Genomic DNA, 26,320 nt, shown 5'->3' on the forward strand with positions numbered 1-26,320 from the left:
CAAGTCTTTGCTCGGCCAAAATCAATAGATAAAGTAGAGGTGACATCAACACGGCTGTAATTGCAAACAAATTGTAAGAAATATTTCATGAACTGTGGCCAGTCTTTACATGTAATACGTAATATGTCAAAAGGAATGATAACATTTTAGTTGTTACCCAGGTAGGGAGATTAAATTAATCTTGATAACATTAATAGATACGCTGTCCGTACAGCATTAACTTGTACTGTGTAATAAGATCTACTCTGGCATCTCTGCTTACTTCTTCTTTGTTTTGTTTAAGAATTGGGCCCTTGTAATTGTATAACATATTTCAATTTCTTTCTCCATTATCGTCTAGTTTACACATTAATTGAGTGAATGATTCACATATCACAAACAAACCATTTCAGTTTGTTGATAACATGAAACTGATAACAGCTTGACCTACAAAATGAGGATGACAACGATAGTATAAATAAGTGAGTCGTTCGATAGTTAGAACTACAACAACAACAACAACAACACACATTTTGGGTAAATAAGTTAATATTTTGTCTGATTTGTTAAGTAGTTAACGATTGACACGTCAATTTATGTGGTTTAGACGTATGTTTGGGACATTCCTATCATCTTTTGTTGCAAAATACACATTTCAACTGTTTAAATTTGAAATAAACCTTGAAACGCCAAAAAATGTTACAACACTCGGATAGTTTTAATTTCGGAGAATAACTTAGATTGCTACAAAGCAGGGCCGGCAAAATCAATTATCGTTTTGCCCAGGTTGTCCCACAGCCTGTACGGACAAGTGAAAAATTTTAAGAATTAACTATGTATTTTAAAAATCATACGGACAAGTGAGTCAAAATCAGATTTTGCGGGCCCTGCAAAGTACGATGTTGATGGAGTCTTGATACAAGATACAAGAAACTTTATTTTAAGTCGGTTTACATATTACAAGAAACATTAGCTAATAAGCTATTTACCGACAATAACAAAGGCATAAAACATATTTACTAACATATAACAGTTCTGAAAATAAAAACATATAAAACTATTAGCAGCTTAAGCATGAAATAAGAGTATCAAGGTTAAGAAGAACTTTACAATAAGATGGTAAATTAAGGCATAGATTGGTGACATGCACAGTACATATTGTATTAAAGGTAATAACAGTTTCTAAAAGTAATAAATGACTGTAGTCTAGAAGTTTAAGTATGATACATATAGCAATGTGAAATAAATAAAAATAATAATAAAAAATAAAAAATTAATAAAATAGTAATAGTTATAAGTTAACATCTACAATTTATAAATACGTAATTGAAGGTTTCCTAAAAAATATATATAAATAAATAAATAGATAAAATTAAACTTACTTATAAAAGTGCATAAAAATTTATGATAGAACTAATACAGCATAAAAAAGAAACAAGATAAAGCACATACAATGTAGCAAACAAAGTTAACTAAAATTAAGTTGCATGCACAGCCTAATGGAATGGGGAATAAGGAGTTTTGATATGAACAAAGCATACAAATACAACAAAGATTCAACTAGCATAAAATAAAGGGTTTAAGAAAAATTAACACACAACATATAATCAAAGCATCATAGCAAACTAAAAAGGGATGCACAAAAGCAAAGCAAACAAACAAAACATGTAGTCTAAGCATTTACATAAATTAAAACTAAGCAGAATAACAAACACATAGCAAATTTACAAGCACATAGCACATTTACAGCTTGGGCCACTCCAGACCTGGATCAGTCTCCCAAACTCTTTGTAATTTTCAACCTTGCGGATGTCATTAGGGAGACTGTTCCATATCTGGGCACCTTCAAACCGAAAAGAATTCTTACCGTATGTTACTGTTTTGACCCTTGGGACATTTACACTTTTTTGATACCTAAAAGAATAATAGGAATTTTTAAATTGAATTAAATCATTTATATATGGTGGTGATTTTCCGTACAGGGATTTAAACACTTCTTTGGCTATTATTTTAATTCTTGACAAATGTAAAGTAGGCATATTAACTTTTTTTAATAATGTGTCATATGAAGAATTAAAATCATTAAATACTATTTTTAGAGCTCTATGCTGGAGTTTTTCAAGTTTTTCTGTGTTTGTTTTGGAGCAAAAATGCCAGACAAGGGGACAGTAGTTAAAATTAGATCTGATAAAAGATTTGTAAATAAGAAGAAGACATTCTGAATTTAAAAATTTCCTAATTCTTAAGAGCACATTTAATTGATTGGCAGCTTTTTTACAGATTCTGGAGACCTGTATATCAAAGTTAAGTAAAAAGTCTATGTCTACCCCTAGCAGTTTAACACAATCTTCACATTTTATTGTAACATTATCAATTTGACTAAACGATGTATGAAATTATCAAATACAGAAAATATTTAAATCAATGTATCTTATTTTAGCTTACTGACGTATTTTGTCTTTTGCTGCAAACAGCTAAATGACCGCAAAAAAAATTAAAAAAATTTCCATGCTGCCCTGGCGTATTACAAATGATTATCCTCAGAAAGCTACATCAAATTGTTTTGTATGTATTGTGGATATCTGTCATCTGATTTTGATATATCATCAATATTGTAATGTTCTAAATAGAACCAAACCCATAAAGCAATTGTTTGATAACACAGACCAGAAGGATAGTTTCTACTTTTAATGTTGGAAGTTGCTAGTGCAGGGGGTCGAACGTATAGCGGTGCGATACTCCTTTAAGCGAGGTGATTTCATGCGATACGCCCTAATGGCGGATTTACCCGTGTAAACACACGTCAGAGTGAGTGTTTTTTATTAAGTATTTCATAAATCTTCGATTACAATTGCATATTTTGTATTGAGGATGTGGAGATAGGACCGACACACATTTCATCAAAATTACAGAGGCCTAAATTCATAACTAAAAAAGTTATTGAAGGTAAACTGACGGCAACTAATTTTGGGTCGGTGAATAAAATCGCTTAATGCAAGCTTATATTAATATAGTTAATTTATTTTTCTTCTTTATTCTATAAGAGTAATCATAATTGAGTTGCATAGCAAGTACCTTTGTGCTCCGATATACATAGACGCTTACTGGTCAAAATATTTAAGTGTACGCTGGATTTTGGTGCGATAAAATAACTGTACGCTGTTAAAGGTTCGATATGTTTCATTATCACATCTGCTGTACATGTTTTCCTATGATTATACTAAGATATCTACCATATATTTGCCCGTTTCCGGAATTCTGAAATCTTCTTCTTTCCTTAAAGATTTACTTGAAATAAAAGTTTTGTATAACCATCTATATAAGTGTTTAAACTTAATTTGAATAATTAATAATAATTATCCTGTGATAATTAGGAGTTTGAAAAAAGTAACCTTTACTCTAAGATCTTAGATAAAAAGTAGGAATTTGACCAAAATATGTAAGAATGAATTTTAGAAACCAATTAAGAAATCTCGTATAAATTAACTCACTATTAAAGTAGAACATTTCAGAAAAATAACTGTTAATATGTGATATATTTAGGACTGTTTTACTTCATGAGGTTCTAAGATCTTTTGTACATGCTGCTGTCAAACTGCTATTTCTTTCATTTTATAAATAGAATTGAACATTTCAAACAACCTATAAAATACAGTGAATGTACATTTCACTGCTGTTCTAGAGATAGAGACTGAGAACCAGGTGGTAAAAATCTTTAGGTGGTAAAATTCTTTAGAAAATATTGCTTAGAACAGGCTATTTTTGTAGTGCACATAATTGTAGCCTGTCAGGAAAAAACACAAAACTACAATTTCAAAATTCAGTCGGTCATTGGACACCAAACAGCTCAGTGTCTTTCTTAGGAACAGCTGATGGTCACATGTGCAAATACACAGTTGTAAATGTTGCAGAGCAATTAAAACATTACAAATTGATTAACAAACAAAACTACTGCCAGATAGGTAAAGTACCACAAGTACAAATGCTGACACATGTGCAAATAAACAAAAAGCTTTTGAGTATATAATATTAGATTGAGTCACACTGCTTATGGAGAAGTATATAAATAACACATGGGTTTGTGGGTTACAGTTAAAATATCATCCCAAGGAAAATACTGTTAGCTAAGGTGTTAGCCGAGGGAAACAGTATTTTTAGGAGGGTTGATATTTTTACTGTTACTCACAAACGCTTGTGTGTTATTTATTTTATTTCCCGAACAGATACTGTAATCTATAATACTTTTATTTACATAAAAAAACACTTGCCCAGATTTTATACTGTTAAAAAGTGGTGTTGGCCTGTAACAGTACAAATCTCTTGGTACACTTGCTTTAACAATAAGAGTAACTCCTAGTGGAAATGAATATTTACAAAAAAGTGAGGGGTAATGCTTTACATTAAATGTTGCAGAGAAAGCCTAGTTTTAAAAGTAAAACTACTGGCAGATATGTTAAGTCACCAAAAGTATGAATGCTTTCAACAAAGCTGTTTGGTATATACTGGTTATGGAGTAGCAAAATTATATATTCAAAGCGACAGAGCTAATGACAAACATTAGAATTACTGAAATACAATGATGTGCTCTGTATATAATATATAACATCCAATCCATAGAGGAAATCAAACCAGTATTTTTTTCTCATAAATTTCAAATTCCATTGCAAAAAAAAATGGAAGAAACAAAACGAATATCATCGTGACTATTGATTACTTGATAGAATTTCAAATTTCTGTGCATAACTTATCTCATTTTAATGATTAACCTTTGTGAGAAAAGAATATTTAAATTAACTATACCAAAGTATAATACATTAATTGACACTGTTGTTTTAATTGACACTGTGGTTTTCATATGATTAACATTCAAACTCAAAACTTGATATTTCATCAAAATTGTATAAGAATGTACTGTAATGAGGAAATTGCTACAGAAAAACATACCAACATTTGTGCGTACAGTTGGTTTATCGGACCAAATATTAGGCGTACAGTAAGAAAACTGGAAATATTTTATATATTTTTGGATAGATATGGAAAACTACTCTTGTATATCGTTTTGTTTTCAAAAATAAACATGTTTGGACTTAAACTAATCGAATATCTCGTTTTAAAACGACTGATACATTATTCGTTTGCATGTGCATATCAGGTTCACGGTTGAATTTGCAAAAACAAATACCTCAATAACTTCCTCAATTCTATAAGTATTAGTATTTTAGTTTGACAATCATGCACAATTATTAGTTCTGATCAGCATGCACAATGCTATTCTTCAAAAAATTACAATAGACAACAAATATTTGGAAAAAAAACATGCTCATACCCACTTTCGTTTTCGCTCCCGTCCGCCATTAGGGCGTATCGCATGAATTCACCTCGCTTAAAGGAGTATTGCACTGCTATACGTTCGACCCCCTGTAGTGGAAGTGGATGAACGTCAAAAATGCGTAATGATATTTTATGTCTTTAAGCGAAGATTTTAACCAAAAACAACAACAACAACAACAAAAAACAGCTATTGTGTTTGTTTGTTTATTTTTTTTGTACAGGAGCTTGAAATTCTATCAATAATCGCTCAAAAGTCTACCATACCAATATATAAAATGTTTTTTTAATATATAGTTATGGATTTTTTTAAAATCAGACTTTAAAGTGATTATTGATAGAATTTCAAGCTCTTGTGCTTGTTTGGGATGGATTGCCATGTTGGCTACAGTAAAGAAAGTACGAATATTGATCTTTGTTATCTCCAGACGGCGAGAGAAAAAAATAGTGTTTAGTTGCAGTTGATTAACATGAATTGAAATCATTTACATAATAATTATAATCCATTTTTTTTTGTTTCAATAAGTTTAATTCTCAACACCTTTAAAATTAAAAAACAGCACTGAAAATATTTATTGTTGGACTCTAATAATTGCGTCAATTAATGACAGTTTGCATGTTCCGTGAAACGAATTTTTTAATTTAGGCCAATTGATTTTGATTTGATTTTCTATATTTATCTACTTAAAAATAAAATTATACATACTAGGTTCTAAGTACACACGACACCAGGTAGGTTCTAGTAAGAATACATACATTTATTTTTGAGATCAACGAAAACCAGTTTTTTTGGCCATTATATGATTATTTATTCCATGTGCTTAATTAACAAATGAATTATTTAATAATTCCTCTTTCATACAAATAGAACAACAAATCATAAGCATAAAAACAACGACATTTTTACTTAAAATATTTATCATTTAATCATTCATATAACTTTGCATACACACATACAACGAATGTACTTTGAATAATTAAAGCTACATTAAATAAATATGTAAAGATATTTTGCCGTCGGCCTAAAAACCAAGCATTCTGCAGATTCATTAACCTTTTTAACAGTATTGTTGTAAATCTCATCAAATAATGTTCATAAATAAGGATTTTAAACGGAAAACCCCACGGTAACACTAAAGTTCGTATACGAATTTTAACATGCAAATGAAGTTTATAATCAGCTTGTGTATGCGCTACGTCACAGTGTTATAGCTGCTATCCGGAACACAACAAATATGAGATTTTCTTGCGCAAACACATTTTAACCGTTTAACTTCACGGTGCACTAGGCCCGGGGTTCAGTAAAAAGTAATCATCTCATAAAAGATTAAATTTGTATGAAAACATCCGTTACAATGCGGGAATATACTGCTACTTATAGTCATATTTGTTGATTTAGTATTGATGTACAGATGATCTGAAGGCGGAGTTTCTCATGCAAACAGATATTGTACTTCAGATTTCGCCACAATGAGGTTGTCCATTTATAGCTCACCTGTCACTTTGTGAGCTTTTGTGATCGCTTTTCGTCCGGCGTCCGTCCGGCGTCCGTCTGTCCGTAAACTTTTACTTTAAATGACATCTCCTCATAAACCACTAAGCCAATTTCATCCAAACTTCACAGGAATGTTCCTTTGGTGGTCACCTTTAAAAATTGTTCAAAGAATTTAATTCCATGCAGAACTCTGGTTGCCATGGCAACGGAAAGAAGAAACTTTAAATATCTTCTTTTAAAAAACCCTGAGAGCTAGAGCTTAGATATTTGGCATGAAGCATCTTCTAGTGAGTGTCTACCAAGTTTGTTCAAATAAAAGCCCTGGGGTCAAAATTGGCCCCGCCCCAGGTGGTCATTGATTTTCCCTATATACATATAGTAAAAACTTAAAAAATCTTCTTTTAAAGAACCCAAAGAGCTAGAGCTAAGATGTTTAGCATGAAACATCTTCTAATGAGTGTCTACCAAATTTGTTCAAATAAAACCCCTGGGGTCAAAATTGGCCCCGCCCCAGGGGGTTATTGATTTTCCCTATATGCATATAGTAAAAACTTAAAAAATCTTCTTTTAAAGAACTCAAAGAGCTAGAGCTAAGATATTTAGCATGAAACATGTTCTAATGGGTGTCTACCAAGTGAGTTCAAATAAATTCCCTGGGGTCAAAATTGGCCCCGCCCCGGGGTCATTGGTTTTTTCTTATATGTGTATATATAGCAAAAACTTCAAAAATCTTCTATGAAAAAACCCAAATAGCTAGAGTTTAGATATTAAGCATGAGACATCTTCTAGTGAGTGTCTATCAAGTTTGTTCAAATAAAAGCCCTTGGGTCAAAATTGGCCCAGCCCCGGGGGTCATTGATTTTTCTTATATGTGTATAGCAAAAACTTAAAAATCTTCTTTGAAAAAATCCAAATAGCTAGAGTTTAGATATAAAGCATGAAACATTTTCTAGTAAGTGTCTACAAAGTTTGTTCAAATAAAAGCCCTGGGGTCAAAACTGGCCCGCCCCTGGGGTGTCAATATTTTTAACTATATTTGTATAGTAAAAACATAAAAATCTTCTCTTAAAAAACCTAATGAGCTAGAGCTTAGATATTTAGCATGAAACATCTTCTTATGGTTGTCTACCAAGTTTGTTCAAATCAAAACCCTTGGGTTAAAATTGGCCCTGGGGGGGGGGGGGGGCTGGTCATTGTTTTACATTATATGTGTGTGGTAAAAACTAAACATCATGAAACATCTTCTAATAGTGTCTTCCAAGTTTGTTCAAATAAAAGCCCTGGGTTTAAACTGGCCCGCTCCGGGGGCCTATATACAGGTGAGCGACCTCTAGGGCCATCATGGCCCTTTTGTTTATGCTTATAAAACTTATTTTGGTTTTCTGTACACAAAAAAAAAGATCTGGAGTCGATATGAAACTTAATTTATTGTGTCGTCTTGAAAAGGTGACATATAGGGATTACTTTTGTCGGCGGCGGCGGCGTCTGTGTCGGCGGCGGCGGCGTCTGTGTCGGCGTCGGCGTCCCCTAAAGCTTGTCCGGAGCATAACTCAGTCACTATAAGTCTGATTGACTTCAAACTTGGTATGCATGCTTCTTTCAATAACCCGAAGTGCAGTGCACAAGGACCGGTACTCTGCAGTTCTTATTTTTTGAGTTATTGCCCTTTGTTAATTTTCATACTTCAATTTTGTCCGGGCCATTTGTCTTCAACTAAAAAAGCTATGGACTTGAAACTTCATAGGATGATAGATCTCATTAAGAAGAAGTGCAGTGCACAAGAACCGGTACTCTGCACTTCCTAATTTTTTAGTTATTGCCCTTTGTTAATTTTCATACTTTATTTTTGTCCGGGCCATTTCTCCTAATGTATAAAAGCCATGGACTTGAAACTTCATAGGATAATAGGTCTCATTAAGAAGAAGTGCAGTGCACAAGAACAGGTACTCTGCATTTCTTATTTTTTGAGTTATTGCCCTTTGTTGATTTTCTTACTTTATTTTTGTCCTGGTCATTTCTCCTCAAGTATGAAAGCTATGGACTTGAAACATCATAGAATGATAGATCTTATTGATAAGAAGTGCAGTGCACAGATATGCTGCTCTGCACTTATTATTTTTTTAGTTATTGCCCTTTGTTATTTTTCATATTTCATTTTTGTCCTGGCCATTTCTCCTAAACTACATTGTTCACAAGGCGACACATCCGACTCACGGAGTTCTAGTTAATGAAATATCGCTATTTATGTTTTTATGAAATTTATTAAATGTAACTTTAAGCGTCATGTAACTTTGACACTTTATCAAGATGACAACGCTTGTATTTCCATTGTATTCTTTTTTTTAAAAATGCGGAGCATCATTATTAGAGTAAACTTTATACGTGGACAAATTCGGGTTCTTGAATGAAATACCCGTTTAAAGACGCAAAATAACATACGCATTTTAGACATTTAATATAATTTTGAAAAGTGCCGTACGTCTAGACAATACAGTGTGTCCTGGCCAGCCGTAGGTGACTCCGGTACAGCTAGAACTTTTGTCTAGCCGTACTAGCCCGTACGGCTAGCCACTTCCTTTAATGTTTACTGTACAATTGTATTATAAGAACTCACTCTGAGTATCAGAGAAGCAGAGCATGCATTATACATAGGAGGCGGGCTTATCATAACTAACACCAGCATACTACAAATATGTTTCGAAATGAATCTATTCTCTTCTATTGTCTTTCATTTTCAGAAAATGAATGCAGACTCATTGAAGCTTTGTGAGAACCTTGTTCCTACAGCCTATGTGCAGCAAGGGACACAAGCGAAACAGATTAGAGAAAATAGAATCAGGACCTTTTTACAACATGTAAGAAATAAGGATAAGTACGTCCTGCGAGGGAGTTGACATTAATGGAAGATAGATTGATAGATAGGATAGGATAGATACAGCCCTGTCATTTTGGTCTTCACTGTAAAAATGTGCAAAATTAAACTGATTTTTTTCTTTGCATGCATTTTTGTAAATAAACTGCAATTATATCAAGTTTTTTTTATATCAATCTATTTTTCAATTTCTGTCATTAACAATGTTACTCTTTAGCAACCACAATGAAAACTATTTGATTTTGAAGCAGTGCTTCAGAGAAAAACTTTAAAATATCAAAATATATAGACAGATAATACAGATTGAAAGCACAACAATTCTGTAGATTTATATAGTCACTGTTTAGAACTGTTCACTTTTTAGCCACTGAACAATTCTGTAGATTTATATAGTCACTGTTTAGAACTGTTCACTTTTTAGCCACTGAACAGCTCAGTTGGTAGAGCAGCAGAATTTGAAGGGTATTCTGAGTGTCCCTGGTTCGAGTCCTGGTCAGACTGCAAATTTTTCTCACCCTGTGAATTTTTGGTACCCAAAAGGTGACTGTGACTGCATATAACACAGACTTTATTTTGCATTGCTGTCTAATCCTGAGAAAGCAGCTGAGTATGTCACAGTTCAGAAGATTTCATTATTTAGGAGAGAAAATGTGTAAGAGGCCAAATAGGTCAATTGGTAGATCATTTGAAGGTTTTCAAAGGGTTTTTGGTTCAAGCCCCTGTCAGACTGCACATTTTTCTGACCTGATAATTTTGCACTTGCTTTAGTTGCAGCAGGGCAGATATATGATGTTGCACATAAAACATGAAGTGCTATTGTAGGTATTGCATATACATGTCACAGTCTAGAACTGTTCTCTTTAAATAGGGGAGACAATGTGTTAGTGGCTGGATAGTTCAGTTGGTAGAGCCACAGATCATTGTTTGAAGGGTTTTAGGTTTGAGTCCTGGTCAGGCTGTACGTTTTCTTACCCTATGACATACTGTAAATGCCTTTGACTTCTCTTACATTTTTCAAAGGTTTGATTCTTGAAAATAAGTTTACCTATGTAACTGTACTGTTTTGATATATTGTATAAGTATCTGGCAACAGTTAGCTACATTGTATCTTATTTGAAGGAATTTTTTGTTATTCATGCTGCAGAGAAAGTTACCAGATGTGGGTTGGGATGAGCAGACTATAGAGATGGTCCTTCAAGAGTTTTCTACAATGGATAGTAATAATTTCCCAGGCAACAGTGGTGTTGGGGAAAGAGAGGGGAGAATTCTGTCTAACATGGTTGCTAGGAGACATTACAGGTAATAAAAGTTAACTCTTGACTTTCATTTCTAAAAATAGGATCTTACTTGATTTATTGTTTTATTGATATACTTATCTTCAACTAGTCTAGTGTTATAAAGCAAGTCTGTACTGAGCTTTAGAACATTTCTGTAGCAAAAAGTGAAGAAAAAGTTTGTAACATAAAGAAATTGTACAAATGATTAAATGATTTTGACAAGAAGCATCATAATGCCATGTTAAAAACTTTCTGAGCAGTATTTAACAACTCTGTTTAACGATATGGCACAAGCATGCATTTATAAAAACAGCATCAAGTCATACTTAATATGTTACAGTATATAAGTATAAACAAGAAGGATCTTTTGAACTATTAAAGCCATTATGCCTTAGAAATGCTTAATTTTTTTTTAAAAACCATTTGTTTTCTGGTGGTAATATACATGTATTTCATAGTTTCCTAAATATACTCAATGGCAAATAATATGACATTATTTTTTCTTCTATTGTTTTTTTTTTGGCAATAGGTCTAGTTACAGTGACTTAGTATTTTGTATGGAAGTCAAAATGCTACTTTTTTAGCTCACCTGTCACAAAGTGACAGGGTGAGCTTTTGTGATCGCTTTTCGTCTGGCGTCCGTCCGTCGTCCGTAAACTTTTGCTTTAAAAGACATCTCCTCATAAACCACTGAGCCAATTTCATCCAAACTTCACAGGAATGTTCCTTTGGTGGTCACCTTTAAATATTGTTCAAAGAATTTAATTCCATGCAGAACTCTGGTTGCCATGGCAACCGAAAGAAAAATCTTTAAATATCTTCTTTTAAACAACCCTAAGAGCTAGAGCTTAGATATTTTGCATGAATCATCTTCTAATAAGTGTCTACCAAGTTTGTTCAAATAAAAGCCCTGGGGTCAAAATTGGCCCTGCCCCAGGGGGTCATTGATTTTCCCTATATGCATATAGTAAAAACTTAAAAATCTTCTTTTAAAGAACCCAAAGAGCTAGAGCTAAGATATTTGGCATGAAACATCTTCTAGTGAGTGTCTACCAAGTTTGTTCAAATAAAAGCCCTGGGGTCAAAATTGGCCCAGCTCCAGGGGGTAGGGCTGTGCATTGCCATTTTTTTCTGTCACGATACATATCACGATATTTGTTTTTCAAAACGATGCGATTCACGATATGTATTGCATACTTTGAAGAAATGCGATACATATTGCGATTCTTATTATGCGATGCGATACGCATCACGATACTGACTTTCAGACTTAGTATATAAAAATTTGGCCATTTGTTTACAATATTATTATGAATATAGTATAAAACTACTACAATAACAAAAAAATAAACTCTTTAACTTGTTGTTATAACTTGGTTTCCGAATTTGATCTTTCAAAAATTTACTTTTCTGATTACTTGAGGATTAAAGGTATTTTTAATTATACCATAACAGCAATTTGATATCTACTAGCTTTTCTAACACTGAAGTCCACTTCTGTAAATATGGCAGTTTAACAATTTCAGTCTTACAATACACCGCTAGAGATTTTTCATGTGAGAAAAATAGTAACAAGTGATCTACAATTAGGTCAACAATTGTGAAAATGACAGTTTATAAGTTTCAGTCTCAGTTTTCTCGAAAGATTTGTGCTCAACCCCAGAGTATTTTATTTTGAGTTTGCAAATTTTGCAAACACTCCACGTCCGGTCTTCCACATAATACAACACTGTCTGATGGTTCCCCAAAAACTACAATGTTCTCAAAACTCGTGAATTATATGACCAGGGAGGATTAACTGTAATTTCCCCTTCTACATATTTTGCAGTCTTCATGTTTTCTGTTTGTTTGCTTTGTTGTTTTTTTTTACGGGAAAATGATGTCAACGGAAATAAAAGTATAAATACGTGACGAATATCACATGGGGCTGTTGTCATCATCACTATATTAATCCGACATTAAGTGCTACAAAAAAATTTTTTTTTTTTTTATGAAATCGCATAGATCTCGAATTATGTTTTTATTATAAACAAGTTCAAAGAAAACCATGCCATTTACATGGAATTGATAGAACTTGGTTAGTAACAGTTAAATAGGGAAATGCGGACATGGGGAAACAAGATGACAACGATGGTATGATAATAGTCGCGCTTGTTTATTGTTTTCATCCGAACTAATTTTCTTTCTTCAGTCTTTCAAAAAATACGTTTGTCCTTATATTCCTGGAAAATATTATTAGTGTATTACGATTCATTCCCGCTGTATCGATACATCGGCAGGTGAAATATGTATTGCATCGCAATATATTGGAATTTGTAATTTCATTACGATGCATACATCGAGGACAAGATGCACCTCTACCAGGGGGTCATAGATTTTCCCTATATGCATATAGTAAAAACTTAAAAAATCTTCTTTTAAAGAACCCAAAGAGCTAGAGCTAAGATATTTGGCATGAAACATCTTCTAGTGAGTGTATAACAAGTTTGTTCAAATAAAAGCGCTGGGGTCAAAATTGGCCCCGCCCCGGGGGGTCATTGATTTTCCTATCTGCATAAAGTAAAAACTTAAAAAATCTCCTTTTAAAGAAACATAAGAGCTAGAGATTAGATATTTGGCATGAAACATCTTCTAGTGAATGTCTACCAAGTTTGTTCAAATAAAAGCCCTGGGGTCAAAATTGGCCCCGCCCTAGGGGGTCATTGATTTTCCCTATATGCATATAGTAAAAACTTAAAAAAATCTTATTTTAAAGAACCCAAAGAGCTAGAGCTAAGATATTTAGCATGAAACATCTTCTAATGAGTTTCTACCAAGTTTGTTCAAATAAAAGTCGGGAGGTCAAAATTGGCCCTGCCCCAGGGGGTCATAGATTTTCCCTATATGCATATAGTAAAAACTTAAAAAAATCTTCTTTTAAAGAACCCAAAGAGCAAGAGCTAAGATATTTGGCATGAAACATTTTCTAGTGAGTGTCTACCATGTTTGTTTAAATAAAAGCCCTGGGGTCAAAATTGGCCCCGCCCCGGGGGGGGGGGGGTCATTGATTTTCCCTATCTGCATATAGTAAAAACTTAAAAAATCTTCTTTTAAAGAACCATAAGAGCTAGAGCTTAGATATTTGGCATGAAACATCTTCTAGTGAATGTCTTCCAAGTTTGTTCAAATAAAAGCCCTGGGGTCAAAATTGGCCCCGCCCCAGGGGGTCATTGATTTTCCCTATATGCATATAGTAAAAACTTAAAAAATCTTATTTTAAAGAACCCAAAGAGCTAGAGCTAAGATATTTAGCATGAAACATTTTTTAATGGGTGTCTACCAAGTTTGTTCAAATAAAAGCCCTAGGGTCAAAATTGGCCCCGCCCCAGGGGGTCATAGATTTTCCCTATATGCATATAGTATAAACTGAAAAAATCCAAAAAGCTAGAGTTTAGATATTAAGCATGAAACATCTTTAAGTAAATATCTTCAAAGTTACTTCAAATAAAAGCCCGAGGGTCAAAACTGGCCCTGCCCCAGTGATGTCATTGTTTTTAACTATATGTGTATAGTAAAAACCTAAAAAATCTTCTTTTAAAAAACCCAATGAGCTAGAACTTAGATGTTTAGCATGAAACATCTTCTTATGGGTGTCTACCAAGTCTGTTCAAATAAACAAATAAAAGCCCTTGGGTAAAAATTGGCGTGGGGGGGGGAAAGGGGGGGCTATCTACAGGTGAGCGACCTCAGGGCCATCATGGCCCTCTTGTTTACATTTTGCTACTTTTATGACGAGTGATGTCTCATTACTGCTACTTTCTTCAGGTACATATGTAACAAGCGTCTAACATGCTTTAAAACCATAATTTAAATGCATCGAATGAAGTATATCATTATAATTCCAATAACATTACAGACTCGCCCATGGTATTGGTCGATCTGGTGATATTGCTGCCATTCAGCCTAAAGCTGCCGGTTCAAGTCTCCTTATGAAGTTGTCCAACTGTCTAGCACTCGATGTTATCAAACTGTCAGGTTTGTAGAATGCATTCACTTATTTTAGTTGAATGTTGAAAGACATCTCATGGAGAGGTGAGAAATGAAATAAAGAAATGAGACAGCATGGCTGAGTGATTAAGGAAGTCTTACTGTAATAGTTTCCTGCCAAAAAAATCTAACATCAGCTAATATCGTAGAAAATCAGTTATTTCTGGAACATTAATTTTCAAAATCTTGGGCATTAGATCACTCATCCTTTATCGCAATGTACTACATTTCAGTTACAAACGGTAAAAAATAATTGAATACAGATAATTGTAAAAATCAAATTCCGGAAATGACTGATTTATTACGATATTGGCCGATGTTAGAAATTATTTTGGCAGGAACGCATTAAAGTAAGACTACCTTAATGTGTAGTACTAGTAATTCTGGGATCTAATTTATATCAGATATATTTAAATGATTTCGGAAAGGTAAAGTAGTATATTTTATCCAGCATAACATCGAGACATCAAAATCTTTATTGTAGGTTCAGGAATAACTTGATAAGATTCGTAAATTTTAAAATTTCAATTTCATTAATAATATGTGCTATTTTTCTGTGGCCAAGTGGTAAAGTTGCTAATTTTAAACCACTAAGCATTGGTAAAAACCCCAACAGTGAATGAGGAAGCTATCTTAAGTTTGTGTAGGCTTTGTTGCTCTATTACAGCCAGTCAGCCTGTATTAGAAGAAAAAATGAGTGATACTTGTAGTAAAATTACACATGATCATTTTTCACTGTATAATATTAAATGTAATTTAATTGTTGTATTTCATAAGCCTACTGAAGAACCTGCCCTTAAGCTGGGACAAAAACATAAATGTTATGTGTATTTTTTGTCCCAGTCTAAAGCTAAATTTTTACAGGCTTACAAAAAAACATATTTTCACAAGAATATTTTTTATACTTCAGGTGTCCAGTCAGCAACAAGTTGTTTTGTTGTTCCTATGGCGACGGGGATGAGCCTAATGTTGTGTATGTTAACAATTAAATCAAAACGTCCAAAAGCAAAGTATGTGATATGGCCGAGAATAGACCAGAAATCATGTATCAAAAGCATGATCACTGCAGGTTTGTTTGTATCTTAGTTCATTGATGGTGGAATCCATGTTTTCTTGAATGATGAAAACAAAGCTGGGAAAATATCCTTCTTTGCTTAAAACCGTTTTGAATGAGGATTGATGAAAATAATGAGAAATCTTTAAATTATTATTATATTACAGTATCTTGAAACTGAAAATTCGGGTAAAAGTGTTTTTTTCCCATATATATTGATACAGATAAAAATTTTGTTTCCAGAGTAGCAAATATTTGAATTACTGAGTAATTTAACTTTATCTAGGATCAATCAAACTTACTGTGTATATTACTTTTAGGCATTCAGTAATGCAATGTTTTAAGATTAAATTCTCATTGAATTATTGATTTTACTATTTTAAAAAAGGTTTTTAACCAGGTTAAGAGAACGATTAACGTGATGACTGCGGAAAAAAATGAAAGCTATAGAGATAAAGGACAGAGTTTTGGAAGAGAATATTGTGTGTTATGACTAAACTATTTTTTCGCACCCCGGCTCCCGACAGGTAATTTAGAGATTTAAAAATTTAAATTTAATTTTTGAGCAATTTCAATAAAAAATGGACAAAACATCTACATGCAAAGAATCAGAATTTTGTATGCAGATTTAGTTTTTTGAGGGTTTTTTTTAAGTATGACTTAAATCATTTCATAAGTACTGTTTGCAACAAAAAAACATTTATCAAACTTTTATTGAATGAATTTGTATAAAAAAACTTCCGGTTTGCTTCTAATTCTTAAATAGAAACTTCTGCAATAGACTAATAACCTCGTTAAAACATCAATAACAATTCACCTGAAAGTAACACTCAACCTCCATAGAGTAACACATCACAGCAACAACTTAAATCTTTGTCTCTCAAAGGATGTTGTTTCACAGAGGTTGTTCTCCTCACCTCTCTTACAACCCATTACTCCATAGAGATATGTTAATTAATGCTACATATTCCCATAGATAAGAAGTGGTTTTCCTGCACCATTTCAATACTGATAAGCCACACAATAATGAATACAAAAGTAATTACACATATGTATCAATTCATAGGCAATTTTGTTCTTATCTCTTAATTGATAATTTATGTAAAAGACTGTATTTTATAGAGCATGAAATTCCTTTTGTTCCAGTATGAAAACCACTTTACTGTTATGTCTGGTTATAATTATATTGAGGGCTGAAACTGATCCTTATCTCCTTCTAAATCTATATAGATTATATAGAAGCAGGGGGTCATTGTGTTAACATGATTGTTTATTACTAATTATTCCATCAATGATCACAAATGTTTTTACTATCTACTTGTTAAATTATGTCTCCAGTAAAAGGTGGTGCATTTACTTTGAGTGTCCTTATTTTGGAAATATCTTAATTTTGCCCTCATATTAAGAGGCGTCCAGAGGAGCTTGCATGAGGTTATAGATAAAGGCGTCCAGACGCACTTCTTTGAAGTAATGGGTTAAAGAGCTGTTTCACTTTTAAAGCATGCTATTTTTGGATTACAGTCGACTCTCGTTATCTCGAAGTCATTGGGACCGTCCAAAAAATATCGAGATAACGAAATGTCGAGATAAACATATTATGGTTAGAAGAAGGCGAAACTGATTTTTACATAAGACATGTGCATACCTTATGTCAAATAAACTATAGTATCCCAATGTCTTGTTTTCATAGGCATAGTCAATATTTAACAAAGTAACATAAGCGGATGTTTACCAGCGGAAATACGGGTGTCTGTGTTAAAAACACATAGTGAGGTTTACTCAATAATACACCAATTATAGTGAATAGGATATCGGATATGGTTGACCCGGATATCTTCCGGGTTATTTATCGGGTCTTTCTCGAGATTGTTCCAACGCTGATTGATTTGGTGGTGATGTTGTGAAAACAATATTGCAACGATAGCGTTTCTATACTTGAACTATTTCATTTACATTTAAAGTCATAATGAATTGATACAGTTTTCGAATATTTAAAAAGAATGTAAAATTCACTCATTTTGGACATAACTCAATCAACACGCTAAATAGATTAACTTTTATAAAAAACAGCTAAACTTGTTACAAACATAATCGTCATTATGACGTGCGCTATTAATTGGGCAATTATTGTCTAGATTGCGTTTTTCACACGTCTGAAAGGAACAGACGAAGTCGAGATAAACAAAGGATAATAGTGTGAAAATAACTGTTGGGGCTGAAATTTTACATCGAGATACTGAAAATATCGAAATAGAAATATCGAGATAAATAAATATTTCCAATATAGATAAAGAAGGAAGAAAATCGGGACTTTCAAAATTTCATCGAGATAACGAAATATCGAGAAAAGCGATGTCGAGATAACGATAGTTGACTGTAATTACAATTTTATTGTAAAACCCTATGCGTGGTAAAACTTTTATCTTTTGCAACTTTTTATATTATTTATATATTATTTTTCAGATTGGAAGAAGTTGCAGCTATATGTAAAAGACTTGAGGTTCCTCATCTAGTCAATAATGCTTATGGTTTACAGTCCTCAAAATGCACTCACCTTTTACAACAGGCAAGACCATAAATAAATTCTTTTGTTTCCTATAATAAATTTCAGTCTGATCTGGCATTAATTGATCAATGTTTCCGAGCAAGCTTTGATAATTCTCAATCACTATTATGACCTAAGGGGTGTCCATGGCCAAGTGATTAAGATTGTTGACTTAAAAACACTTGCCTCTCATTGCTGTAGATTCTAGCCCCACCAGCGTCATAGGATTCTTTCATACGAGAAAGCTATCCACCTAGCTTACTGAATGTCTATGGTTCTTCTTATAGATGCCTGTTTGTGCCTATAATAATGCACAGAGGGGCACTTGAGGTCTTCTTTGATCAGTAAAGCTCGAAAGTCGCCATTTACCTGTACTATGTTGATGGGATATAGAACCTAACCAAAATAAAAAGAAAATAAAGGCACTGTAATTGCAATATGGCAGCTTTATAGCCTCACTGGTGAAGGAAGACATCAGATATTACTTCAGGCAAGAATGGACACTTTAAGTAGAACCACTTACTTCCCATATTTGTGCCAGCTGAAAAGTTTCAGCTGATATAAAATTCAAAGTGTTTGGTCAACTTAAACCTGTATCAGTGAGAGGCATTAATTTTAAAATCAGTGACATGAATCACTTTAGAATGAGGCCCATCTTGCCTTTTATTTTTATGTGCAAATGTATGAGCAGTATATGTGTTTGTCAACACACAACTGCTTTTCTATAATTTCATGTATTAAGTAAGGTTGGTGGCAATAAATTGGTCAAATTTATATGGACTTCTCTGTATATATAATGATCATGAAGGAATGCAATAGTTATAAGTGTAATGAATATTTTTACATATTAAATATTTTTAATTAGATAGACTTAATGTTTTATAAGAGTAATGTTGCTATTACATTAAAGAAATTTATGGAAGTAAATTGCAGTTGGTTCTACTCATATGCCCACTTCAGCACATTGGTATATGCAAGGTACATTGAGCTTGACTTTGAACCATACATTTTCATATCTGTTAAAAAGAACTATTTCACACATGTAACTGTATTTAATATGACCTGTCATGGTAAAGGTCACCAAGTCCTGGTCACCCTAGTGCATTTGAATCTCACCAAGTGCCTTTGAATCTTGACATTTGGGTCTTTTGGATTCTGTCATGTTAGGAAGCTTTTCAGCTAACTTGAGAAAATTAAGAGGTTCATGTTAGAGCTTGATCCTGAAATAGTTATGCACAAAAATGCAACTGAGTTCTAATTCCACATGTTATTTTGGAATGTCAACATTCAGTGTGAATAATGTTGATCTGACATAAAAGCAACGTCCAAGAAAATGTCCTCTGTTTTATCATTGTAGGCAGCCAGAGTAGGCAGAGTGGATGTGTTTGTACAGAGTTTAGATAAAAACTTCCTCGTACCTGTAGGTGGCAGCATTGTGGCGGGGTTTGATGAAGAGTTTATACAGCAGATTAGTAAATCATACCCAGGTCAGTGGTTTATACAGCAGATTAGTAAATCATACCCAGGTCAGTGGTTTATACAGCAGATTAGTAAATCATACCCAGGTCAGTGGTTTATACAGCAGATTAGTAAATCATACCCAGGTCAGTGGTTTATACAGCAGATTAGTAAATCATACCCAGGTCAGTGGTTTATACAGCAGATTAGTAAATCATACCCAGGTCAGTGGTTTATACAGCAGATTAGTAAATCATACCCAGGTCAGTGGTTTATACAGCAGATTAGTAAATCATACCCAGGTCAGTGGTTTATACAGCAGATTAGTAAATCATACCCAGGTCAGTGGTTTATACAGCAGATTAGTAAATCATACCCAGGTCAGTGACTTTTTACAGCAGATTAGTAAATCATACCCAGGTCAGTGGTTTATACAGCAGATTAGTAAATCATACCCAGGTCAGTGGTTTATACAGCAGATTAGTAAATCATACCCAGGTCAGTGGTTTATACAGCAGATTAGTAAATCATACCCAGGTCAGTGGTTTATACAGCAGATTAGTAAATCATACCCAGGTCAGTGACTTTTTATACCCCCGCACAACAAAGTTGTAAGGGGGGTATACTGGAATCAGCTTGTCCATCCGTCCGGCCGTCCGTCCGGCCGTCGGTTTTTTCTTGTCCGCCCAATAACTTAAAGATTCCTTTGACCCTTAGTCTTCATATTTGGCATGGAGGTTAGTCATGATTAGTAGATGACCCCTATTGATTTTGAGGTCACTAGGTCAAAGGTCAAGGTCACAGGGGCCTTGACTTCAAAAAGCTTGTCCGCCCAATAACTTAAAGATTCCTTTGACCCTTAGTCTTCATATTTGGCATGGAGGTTAGTCATGATTAGTAGATGATCCCTATTGATTTTGAGGTCACTAGGTCAAAGGTCAAGGTCACAGGGGCCTTGACTTCAAAAAGCTTGTCCGCCCAATAACTTAAGATTCCTTTGACCCTTAGTCTTCATATTTGGCATGGAGGTTAGTCATGATTAGTAGATGACCCCTATTGATTTTGAGGACACCAGGGCAAAGGTCAAGGTCACAGGGGCCTTTACTTCAAAAAGCTTGTCCGCCCAATAACTTAAGATTCCTTTGACCTACAGTCGTCATATTTGGCATGGAGGTTAGTCATGATTAGTAGATGACCCCTATTGATTTTGAGGTCACCAGGTCAAAGGTCAAGGTCACAGGGACTTTGACTTCAAAAACTTTGTCTGCCCAATAACTTTAGATTCCTTTGACCCACAGTCTTCATATTTGACATGGATGTTGATCATGATTAGTAGATGACCCCTATTGATTTTGAGGTCACCAGGTCAAAGGTCAAGGTTATAGGGACTTTGACTTCAAAAAGTTTGTCCACCCATTAACTTAAGATTCCTTTGACCCACAGTCTTCATATTTGGTATGGATGTTGATCATGACTATAAGGTGACCTCTATTGATTTTGAGGTCACGGGGTCAAAGGTCAAGGTCACAGGGACCTTGACAAAAAAAAGCTTTTCTTCTCAATTGCTAAAGAATGTCCTGTCCGCAATGTATTGATTTTGACATTTTCACATTTGAAGCATGTAGAATACATAACTTAGCAATGCACTGGCTTAGTAACCTCAGATTTGGCAGGGAGGTTGTCCTTGAGCTCTAAATGGCCACTGTTGATTCTGACAAAGTGGTATGCGGGGGTATTCATGCCATGATAGTGGCAGTTCTAGTTACAGCAGATTAGTAAATCATACCCAGGTCAGTGGTTTATACAGTAGATTAGTAAATCATACCCAGGTCAGTGGTTTATACAGCAGATTAGTAAATCATACCCAGGTCAGTGGTTTATACAGCAGATTAGTAAATCATACCCAGGTCAGTGACTTTTTACAGCAGATTAGTAAATTATACCCAGGTCAGTGGTTTATACAGCAGATTAGTAAATCATACCCAGGTCAGTGGTTTATACAGCAGATTAGTAAATCATACCCAGGTCAGTGGTTTATACAGCAGATTAGTAAATCATACCCAGGTCAGTGGTTTATACAGCAGATTAGTAAATCATACCCAGGTCAGTGACTTGTATTGAAGAACTTATTATCATTTTGGTTTTCATGTCAAATGAAAATGTACAAAACTTATTATAAGACAAACAGGTTTCTGCATCTGTAAAAGTTTAAATACCTGTATTTATATGAATAATAACCTTACAGGAACTGAACTGAAGTCAAGTGCCACCAAACACATAAAATTTGAAAATTTTAATTGAATTGGGGCACTTAAAGCAGAACATTATTAAAACAGATTACAAAGAGTTATACTCTTAATTAAATTGAAAATCTATCTTTAGTGTGATTCTTACCCTGAGCTGACTTAAAAGCATTTAAATGCTGTTCATTTTAAGGTCTTCCTGCACAACAAAAGTGATTATCATTAAAAAACGAAATGAGCAAATGATATGAAATTTTATGTTGAAGTTATTTGTATTGACATACACCAAATGGGGTGTTAATCTCAAAAAATGTTTCTAATCTCCTGATCTAGGTTGAGTTCCTTTAATAATTGTGTATATTTCATGCAAATGTTGATTCATTATTTTTATATTAGTATATTATGCAGTTTCATGGTGTCTTATTTTGAAGAAATAATTGTGATCTCACTTTAAATTTGCCTAAAATGTTAGTGTACATCAAAGGGAGCATTTTTGAGTGGTCTGTTTCTGTGGACAGTTAATTTAGTTGTTACATATGTTCAGTAGGATTTTGCTTGTGATGAATCATTGTGAGTCTTATTCACATATGTTGTCAACATAGACTCTTCCAGTGTTAACAGTTTTATGTGACTGGCTATCCAATAGCTACACTGGAATAACGCATAGTCATTGATTGACCAGGAAACACTAAAGAACACATTGTTTTGTTTGTGATACTATTGTTGAGCAATTGATCTAGCAATGAATAGAAAAGGCAGAGCAAAATTTTCCATTGCTATAAACTTGAAAGGTCCATTGTCAGAAAGATGACCTTTTGTTTGTAGAAAATATTATATTACTTAATCCTTAACTTACTGAATATGAAATGGATTTACCCATGTATTGGATTATTTTGGAACAGTCCTCCATTAAAATTTCAAGGGCTTTCTATAAAAAAAAGAATCTTGATCTACCAGAAGTATAGAGAGCCTGTTAATACTGAACTGATTTAATCACTTTTAAGTTCCAGCAGGTTGTCATTTAGAATATGATTTCCAAAATAAAATGTTATCTCTTGCAGGAAGGGCCTCAGCCAGCCCAAGTCTTGATCTATTTATAACTCTACTGTCGTTGGGTCGAGAAGGTTATAAACAGTTGCTGAAGGACAGAAAAGATAATTATAATTACCTGCAAGATAAGTTGAAACAATGTGCTGAGTGTAATGGTGAAAGATTACTGGATATAAAACATAACAACATATCATTAGGTATGATGATACACCTTTGACTTAATATTTTATATTCTTCATTCATGATCATATATTAATAAAAAAAGTGTGTTTCATTGGGTGAAAAGGCAAAATTTTAGCATTTAATCATTCAAGCACCTTGTCCATTATACACATTTGTGTATATACCGAAATACAGTAAATACTTAGGTTCCATCAGGGTAAATGTTAAAAGAATATATGTGTCTATTTTATACATCTTATAGAAGTGCCATGGTACTGGACTAGCTTTAAATAACATGAGTTGAAGCATATGTTTAGGCCATTCTTTATATATTATTTTTGCACATGACTTATGTTACACCTTCTTGTTACAGCTATGAGTTTACCAGACATAGATGGCAAGTCAGCAACAGAAATAGGCTCCATGCTGTTTACAAGATTTGTGTCAGGTGCTAGGTAAGCCTTGTTTGGGAGTATAGATAAAAGACTATATTTGGGCTGCTAACATCAAAGCCCTAGTTTTGTGAATTTATAACTTGTATGGACTGAGACTTCTTTATAGGAGCTCCAATGAGCTGCAAAAATTGAAAAAACATAATATTTAAAATTCTTGAAAAGATTACCTATGCCACTTCAGAAGTCGGCAAAAGATAATAAAGAAACTCAGAATCAAATTGAAAATGAATAGTTTGTGGGATCCTTTGCATGAGCCAAGTTAAAGTCATTTAAACCCATTCATTTTAAGCTCAACTATTTGATGAATAGGGAGAGCTATTGTGCTAACCCAGGCCTCGGCATGCAAATTGTAAAACCTACTGTAAGAAATGGGTTGAGAATTAATGCACTGTTTGAGATCATAATAGGAGGTCATTGTCCAAGGCCCTTAACTCTAACTTGGATTTTAACAGAACTTTTGGCCTTATTGAACTTGAAAATTCTACATTGCCAGCTTCCAAGTTTTACTATCAAATACTGGAAATGGTTGAGCACTCTGTCCCACCGACAGTTCTTGTTTAAAAATATTTTGTACATTTAAATTATTGTTGCAAATTGGAATGAGTGAATAATCAAAGGTTAACGGTTTAGACCTACATCAAATAGAACAAAAATATCAAAATAATAAATGTTTTTAATCCAGTCTTGTCCATCCAATCAATTAAATCTCTGTGGAGTCCATTGGATTTTAGTTTGTAAATACCATTTGGTAAGCATGATTACTGATTTAATAGATCAATGGTTCTACTTGTATGTTAAATCATATCTGAAATAATTATGTGTAATGACTACTAAAAATACCGTAATGATATGTGTACAGAACAAATGATTAGATGATTACGAGATAAAAATATGTGGATTTTCTTAAGAAACTTATAAAAAGGGACAATAAAAAATAAAATTGTTGACTGTGGTAATCTCGTATTTAACTGTACAGCATGTTTTGTCAGGTTTATTATAAATTTTAAATCTTTTCAAACCTACTTTTTACATTCATTGACAATAGATTTACATGTATTTGATTAGAAAATATACGATGTAACAGTATGCATACCTTGACGTTAATTATTGTCACATATAATAAAGAGCACTATTCCTAACAGCAAGAAAGAGTTGCATTATATACTTTGCTGTGTCAGTGTGATTTTACAGAAGAAATCTAGGTTGACATCTTCAACTATGCCCATAAAGAATGTACAATATTAAAATAGAGGTCTTACCTAAACCTATTTTGCATCATAAGTACAATTTATGTTACAATGCATGATTTTATATTTTTCTTTCTTAAGTTCACTTTTCTTTTATTTAATTCTTTATTTTAGGGTAGTTTGTCAAACTGGGAAGGAAACATCAGTTAGTGGACTAAAATTTCTCAACTTTGGTGCTCATTTTGACAATTTTCCGTGTTCGTATCTAACTGCGGCAGCTGCTGTGGGAATGACTAAATCAGATGTTGATACCTTTATATCTAGACTGGAACAAGTGTTAAAGAAATTCAAAAAGAAAGAAAACATCCCAGAAAACAAAGAAAAAGATTGAAAGTTCATCATAGAGTAAGATATTTGTATAAGATTTGTAAGATGTATATGTATAGTGCCATAGAGAAAGCTTTAAATTTTTCACAGGGGATTTTTTGAACATGTTTTTCTTTCTGACAATGCTATATGTTGGTTATGCTGAATATTATTTCCAAAAGCTGATTCAGTTTAAATTTTCATTTGTTAGAAACAAGCTAGGTGAATCAAATCATTGGGTTTTGTGTGTGTGCCTAAACTAGCCTAAGTGGTGCTTATTATGTTAAGGATTATTGTTATGTTATCTGTATAGACTCGTTTCAAAATGGTCCATTTCTTCACCCAAAATTAAAGCTAAAATTAAATGGGGAAATTTTTTTTAAAAAAAGAAATTTTGCGATAAATTTTATTAGTTTTAAAATTTGGGGTTTATATCGACCCCAAAAAATCTTATTATGGGGTCAAAGGGAACCAAAAAAGAGTTTTTAAAAAGGGATAAACAATTTTCGACCTTTATTGTGGCGAAATCCCCCGGGGGAAAAATTTCATGAGAAAATCCGCCTTCCGTTTAAACCGTTTCATTTAAAAATTAAAACAACAAAAAAATGGTTATAAGTAGCAGTTTCCCAATTAACGGGGTTTTTTTACGCTTTGTAACCCGGGTTTTTTTTTATACAAAATTTAATATTTTTTTCGAAAATGTTTTAAATTTTTCTGGGAAAGCTTTTTTTTCCAAAATGCAAAACCGTGAAGCAAAAACGGTTAAAATTTTATGCACCCTGAAAATCTCGTATTTGTTGGGGATCTGTATGCAAACCCATAA

General features: G+C 33.4%; 1 protein-coding gene across 1 annotated transcript; it reads left to right on the plus strand.

The window, feature by feature from the left end:
* Positions 1-212: 212 nt before the first annotated feature.
* LOC132725038 (O-phosphoseryl-tRNA(Sec) selenium transferase-like) lies at positions 213-25,612 on the plus strand. The gene is made up of 11 exons (XM_060710023.1): positions 213-516; positions 9,541-9,657; positions 10,819-10,973; positions 14,847-14,965; positions 15,888-16,046; positions 16,352-16,358; positions 18,495-18,597; positions 19,934-20,063; positions 23,339-23,524; positions 23,863-23,944; positions 25,306-25,612. Exons 2-11 carry the CDS (start codon positions 9,544-9,546, stop codon positions 25,520-25,522), a joined length of 1,272 nt encoding a protein of 423 aa, XP_060566006.1. The 5' UTR covers positions 213-516; positions 9,541-9,543; the 3' UTR covers positions 25,523-25,612.
* Positions 25,613-26,320: the final 708 nt, after the last annotated feature.

This window comes from Ruditapes philippinarum, unplaced genomic scaffold (assembly GCF_026571515.1).
Source record: "Ruditapes philippinarum isolate M1 unplaced genomic scaffold, ASM2657151v2 ctg2571_1_1_1_1, whole genome shotgun sequence".
In the NCBI taxonomy this organism is placed as follows: Eukaryota; Metazoa; Mollusca; class Bivalvia; order Venerida; family Veneridae; genus Ruditapes; species Ruditapes philippinarum.

Excerpts from the sequence above, each read along its gene's own strand:
- LOC132725038 (XM_060710023.1), top strand. The coding sequence starts at position 9,544 with ATGAATGCAGACTCATTGAAGCTTTGTGAGAACCTTGTTCCTACAGCC. Across the intron at positions 18,598-19,933 it reads GCACTCACCTTTTACAACAG|GCAGCCAGAGTAGGCAGAGT; the intron begins GCAAGACCATAA and ends TTATCATTGTAG. Across the intron at positions 23,525-23,862 it reads ACATAACAACATATCATTAG|CTATGAGTTTACCAGACATA; the intron begins GTATGATGATAC and ends TTCTTGTTACAG.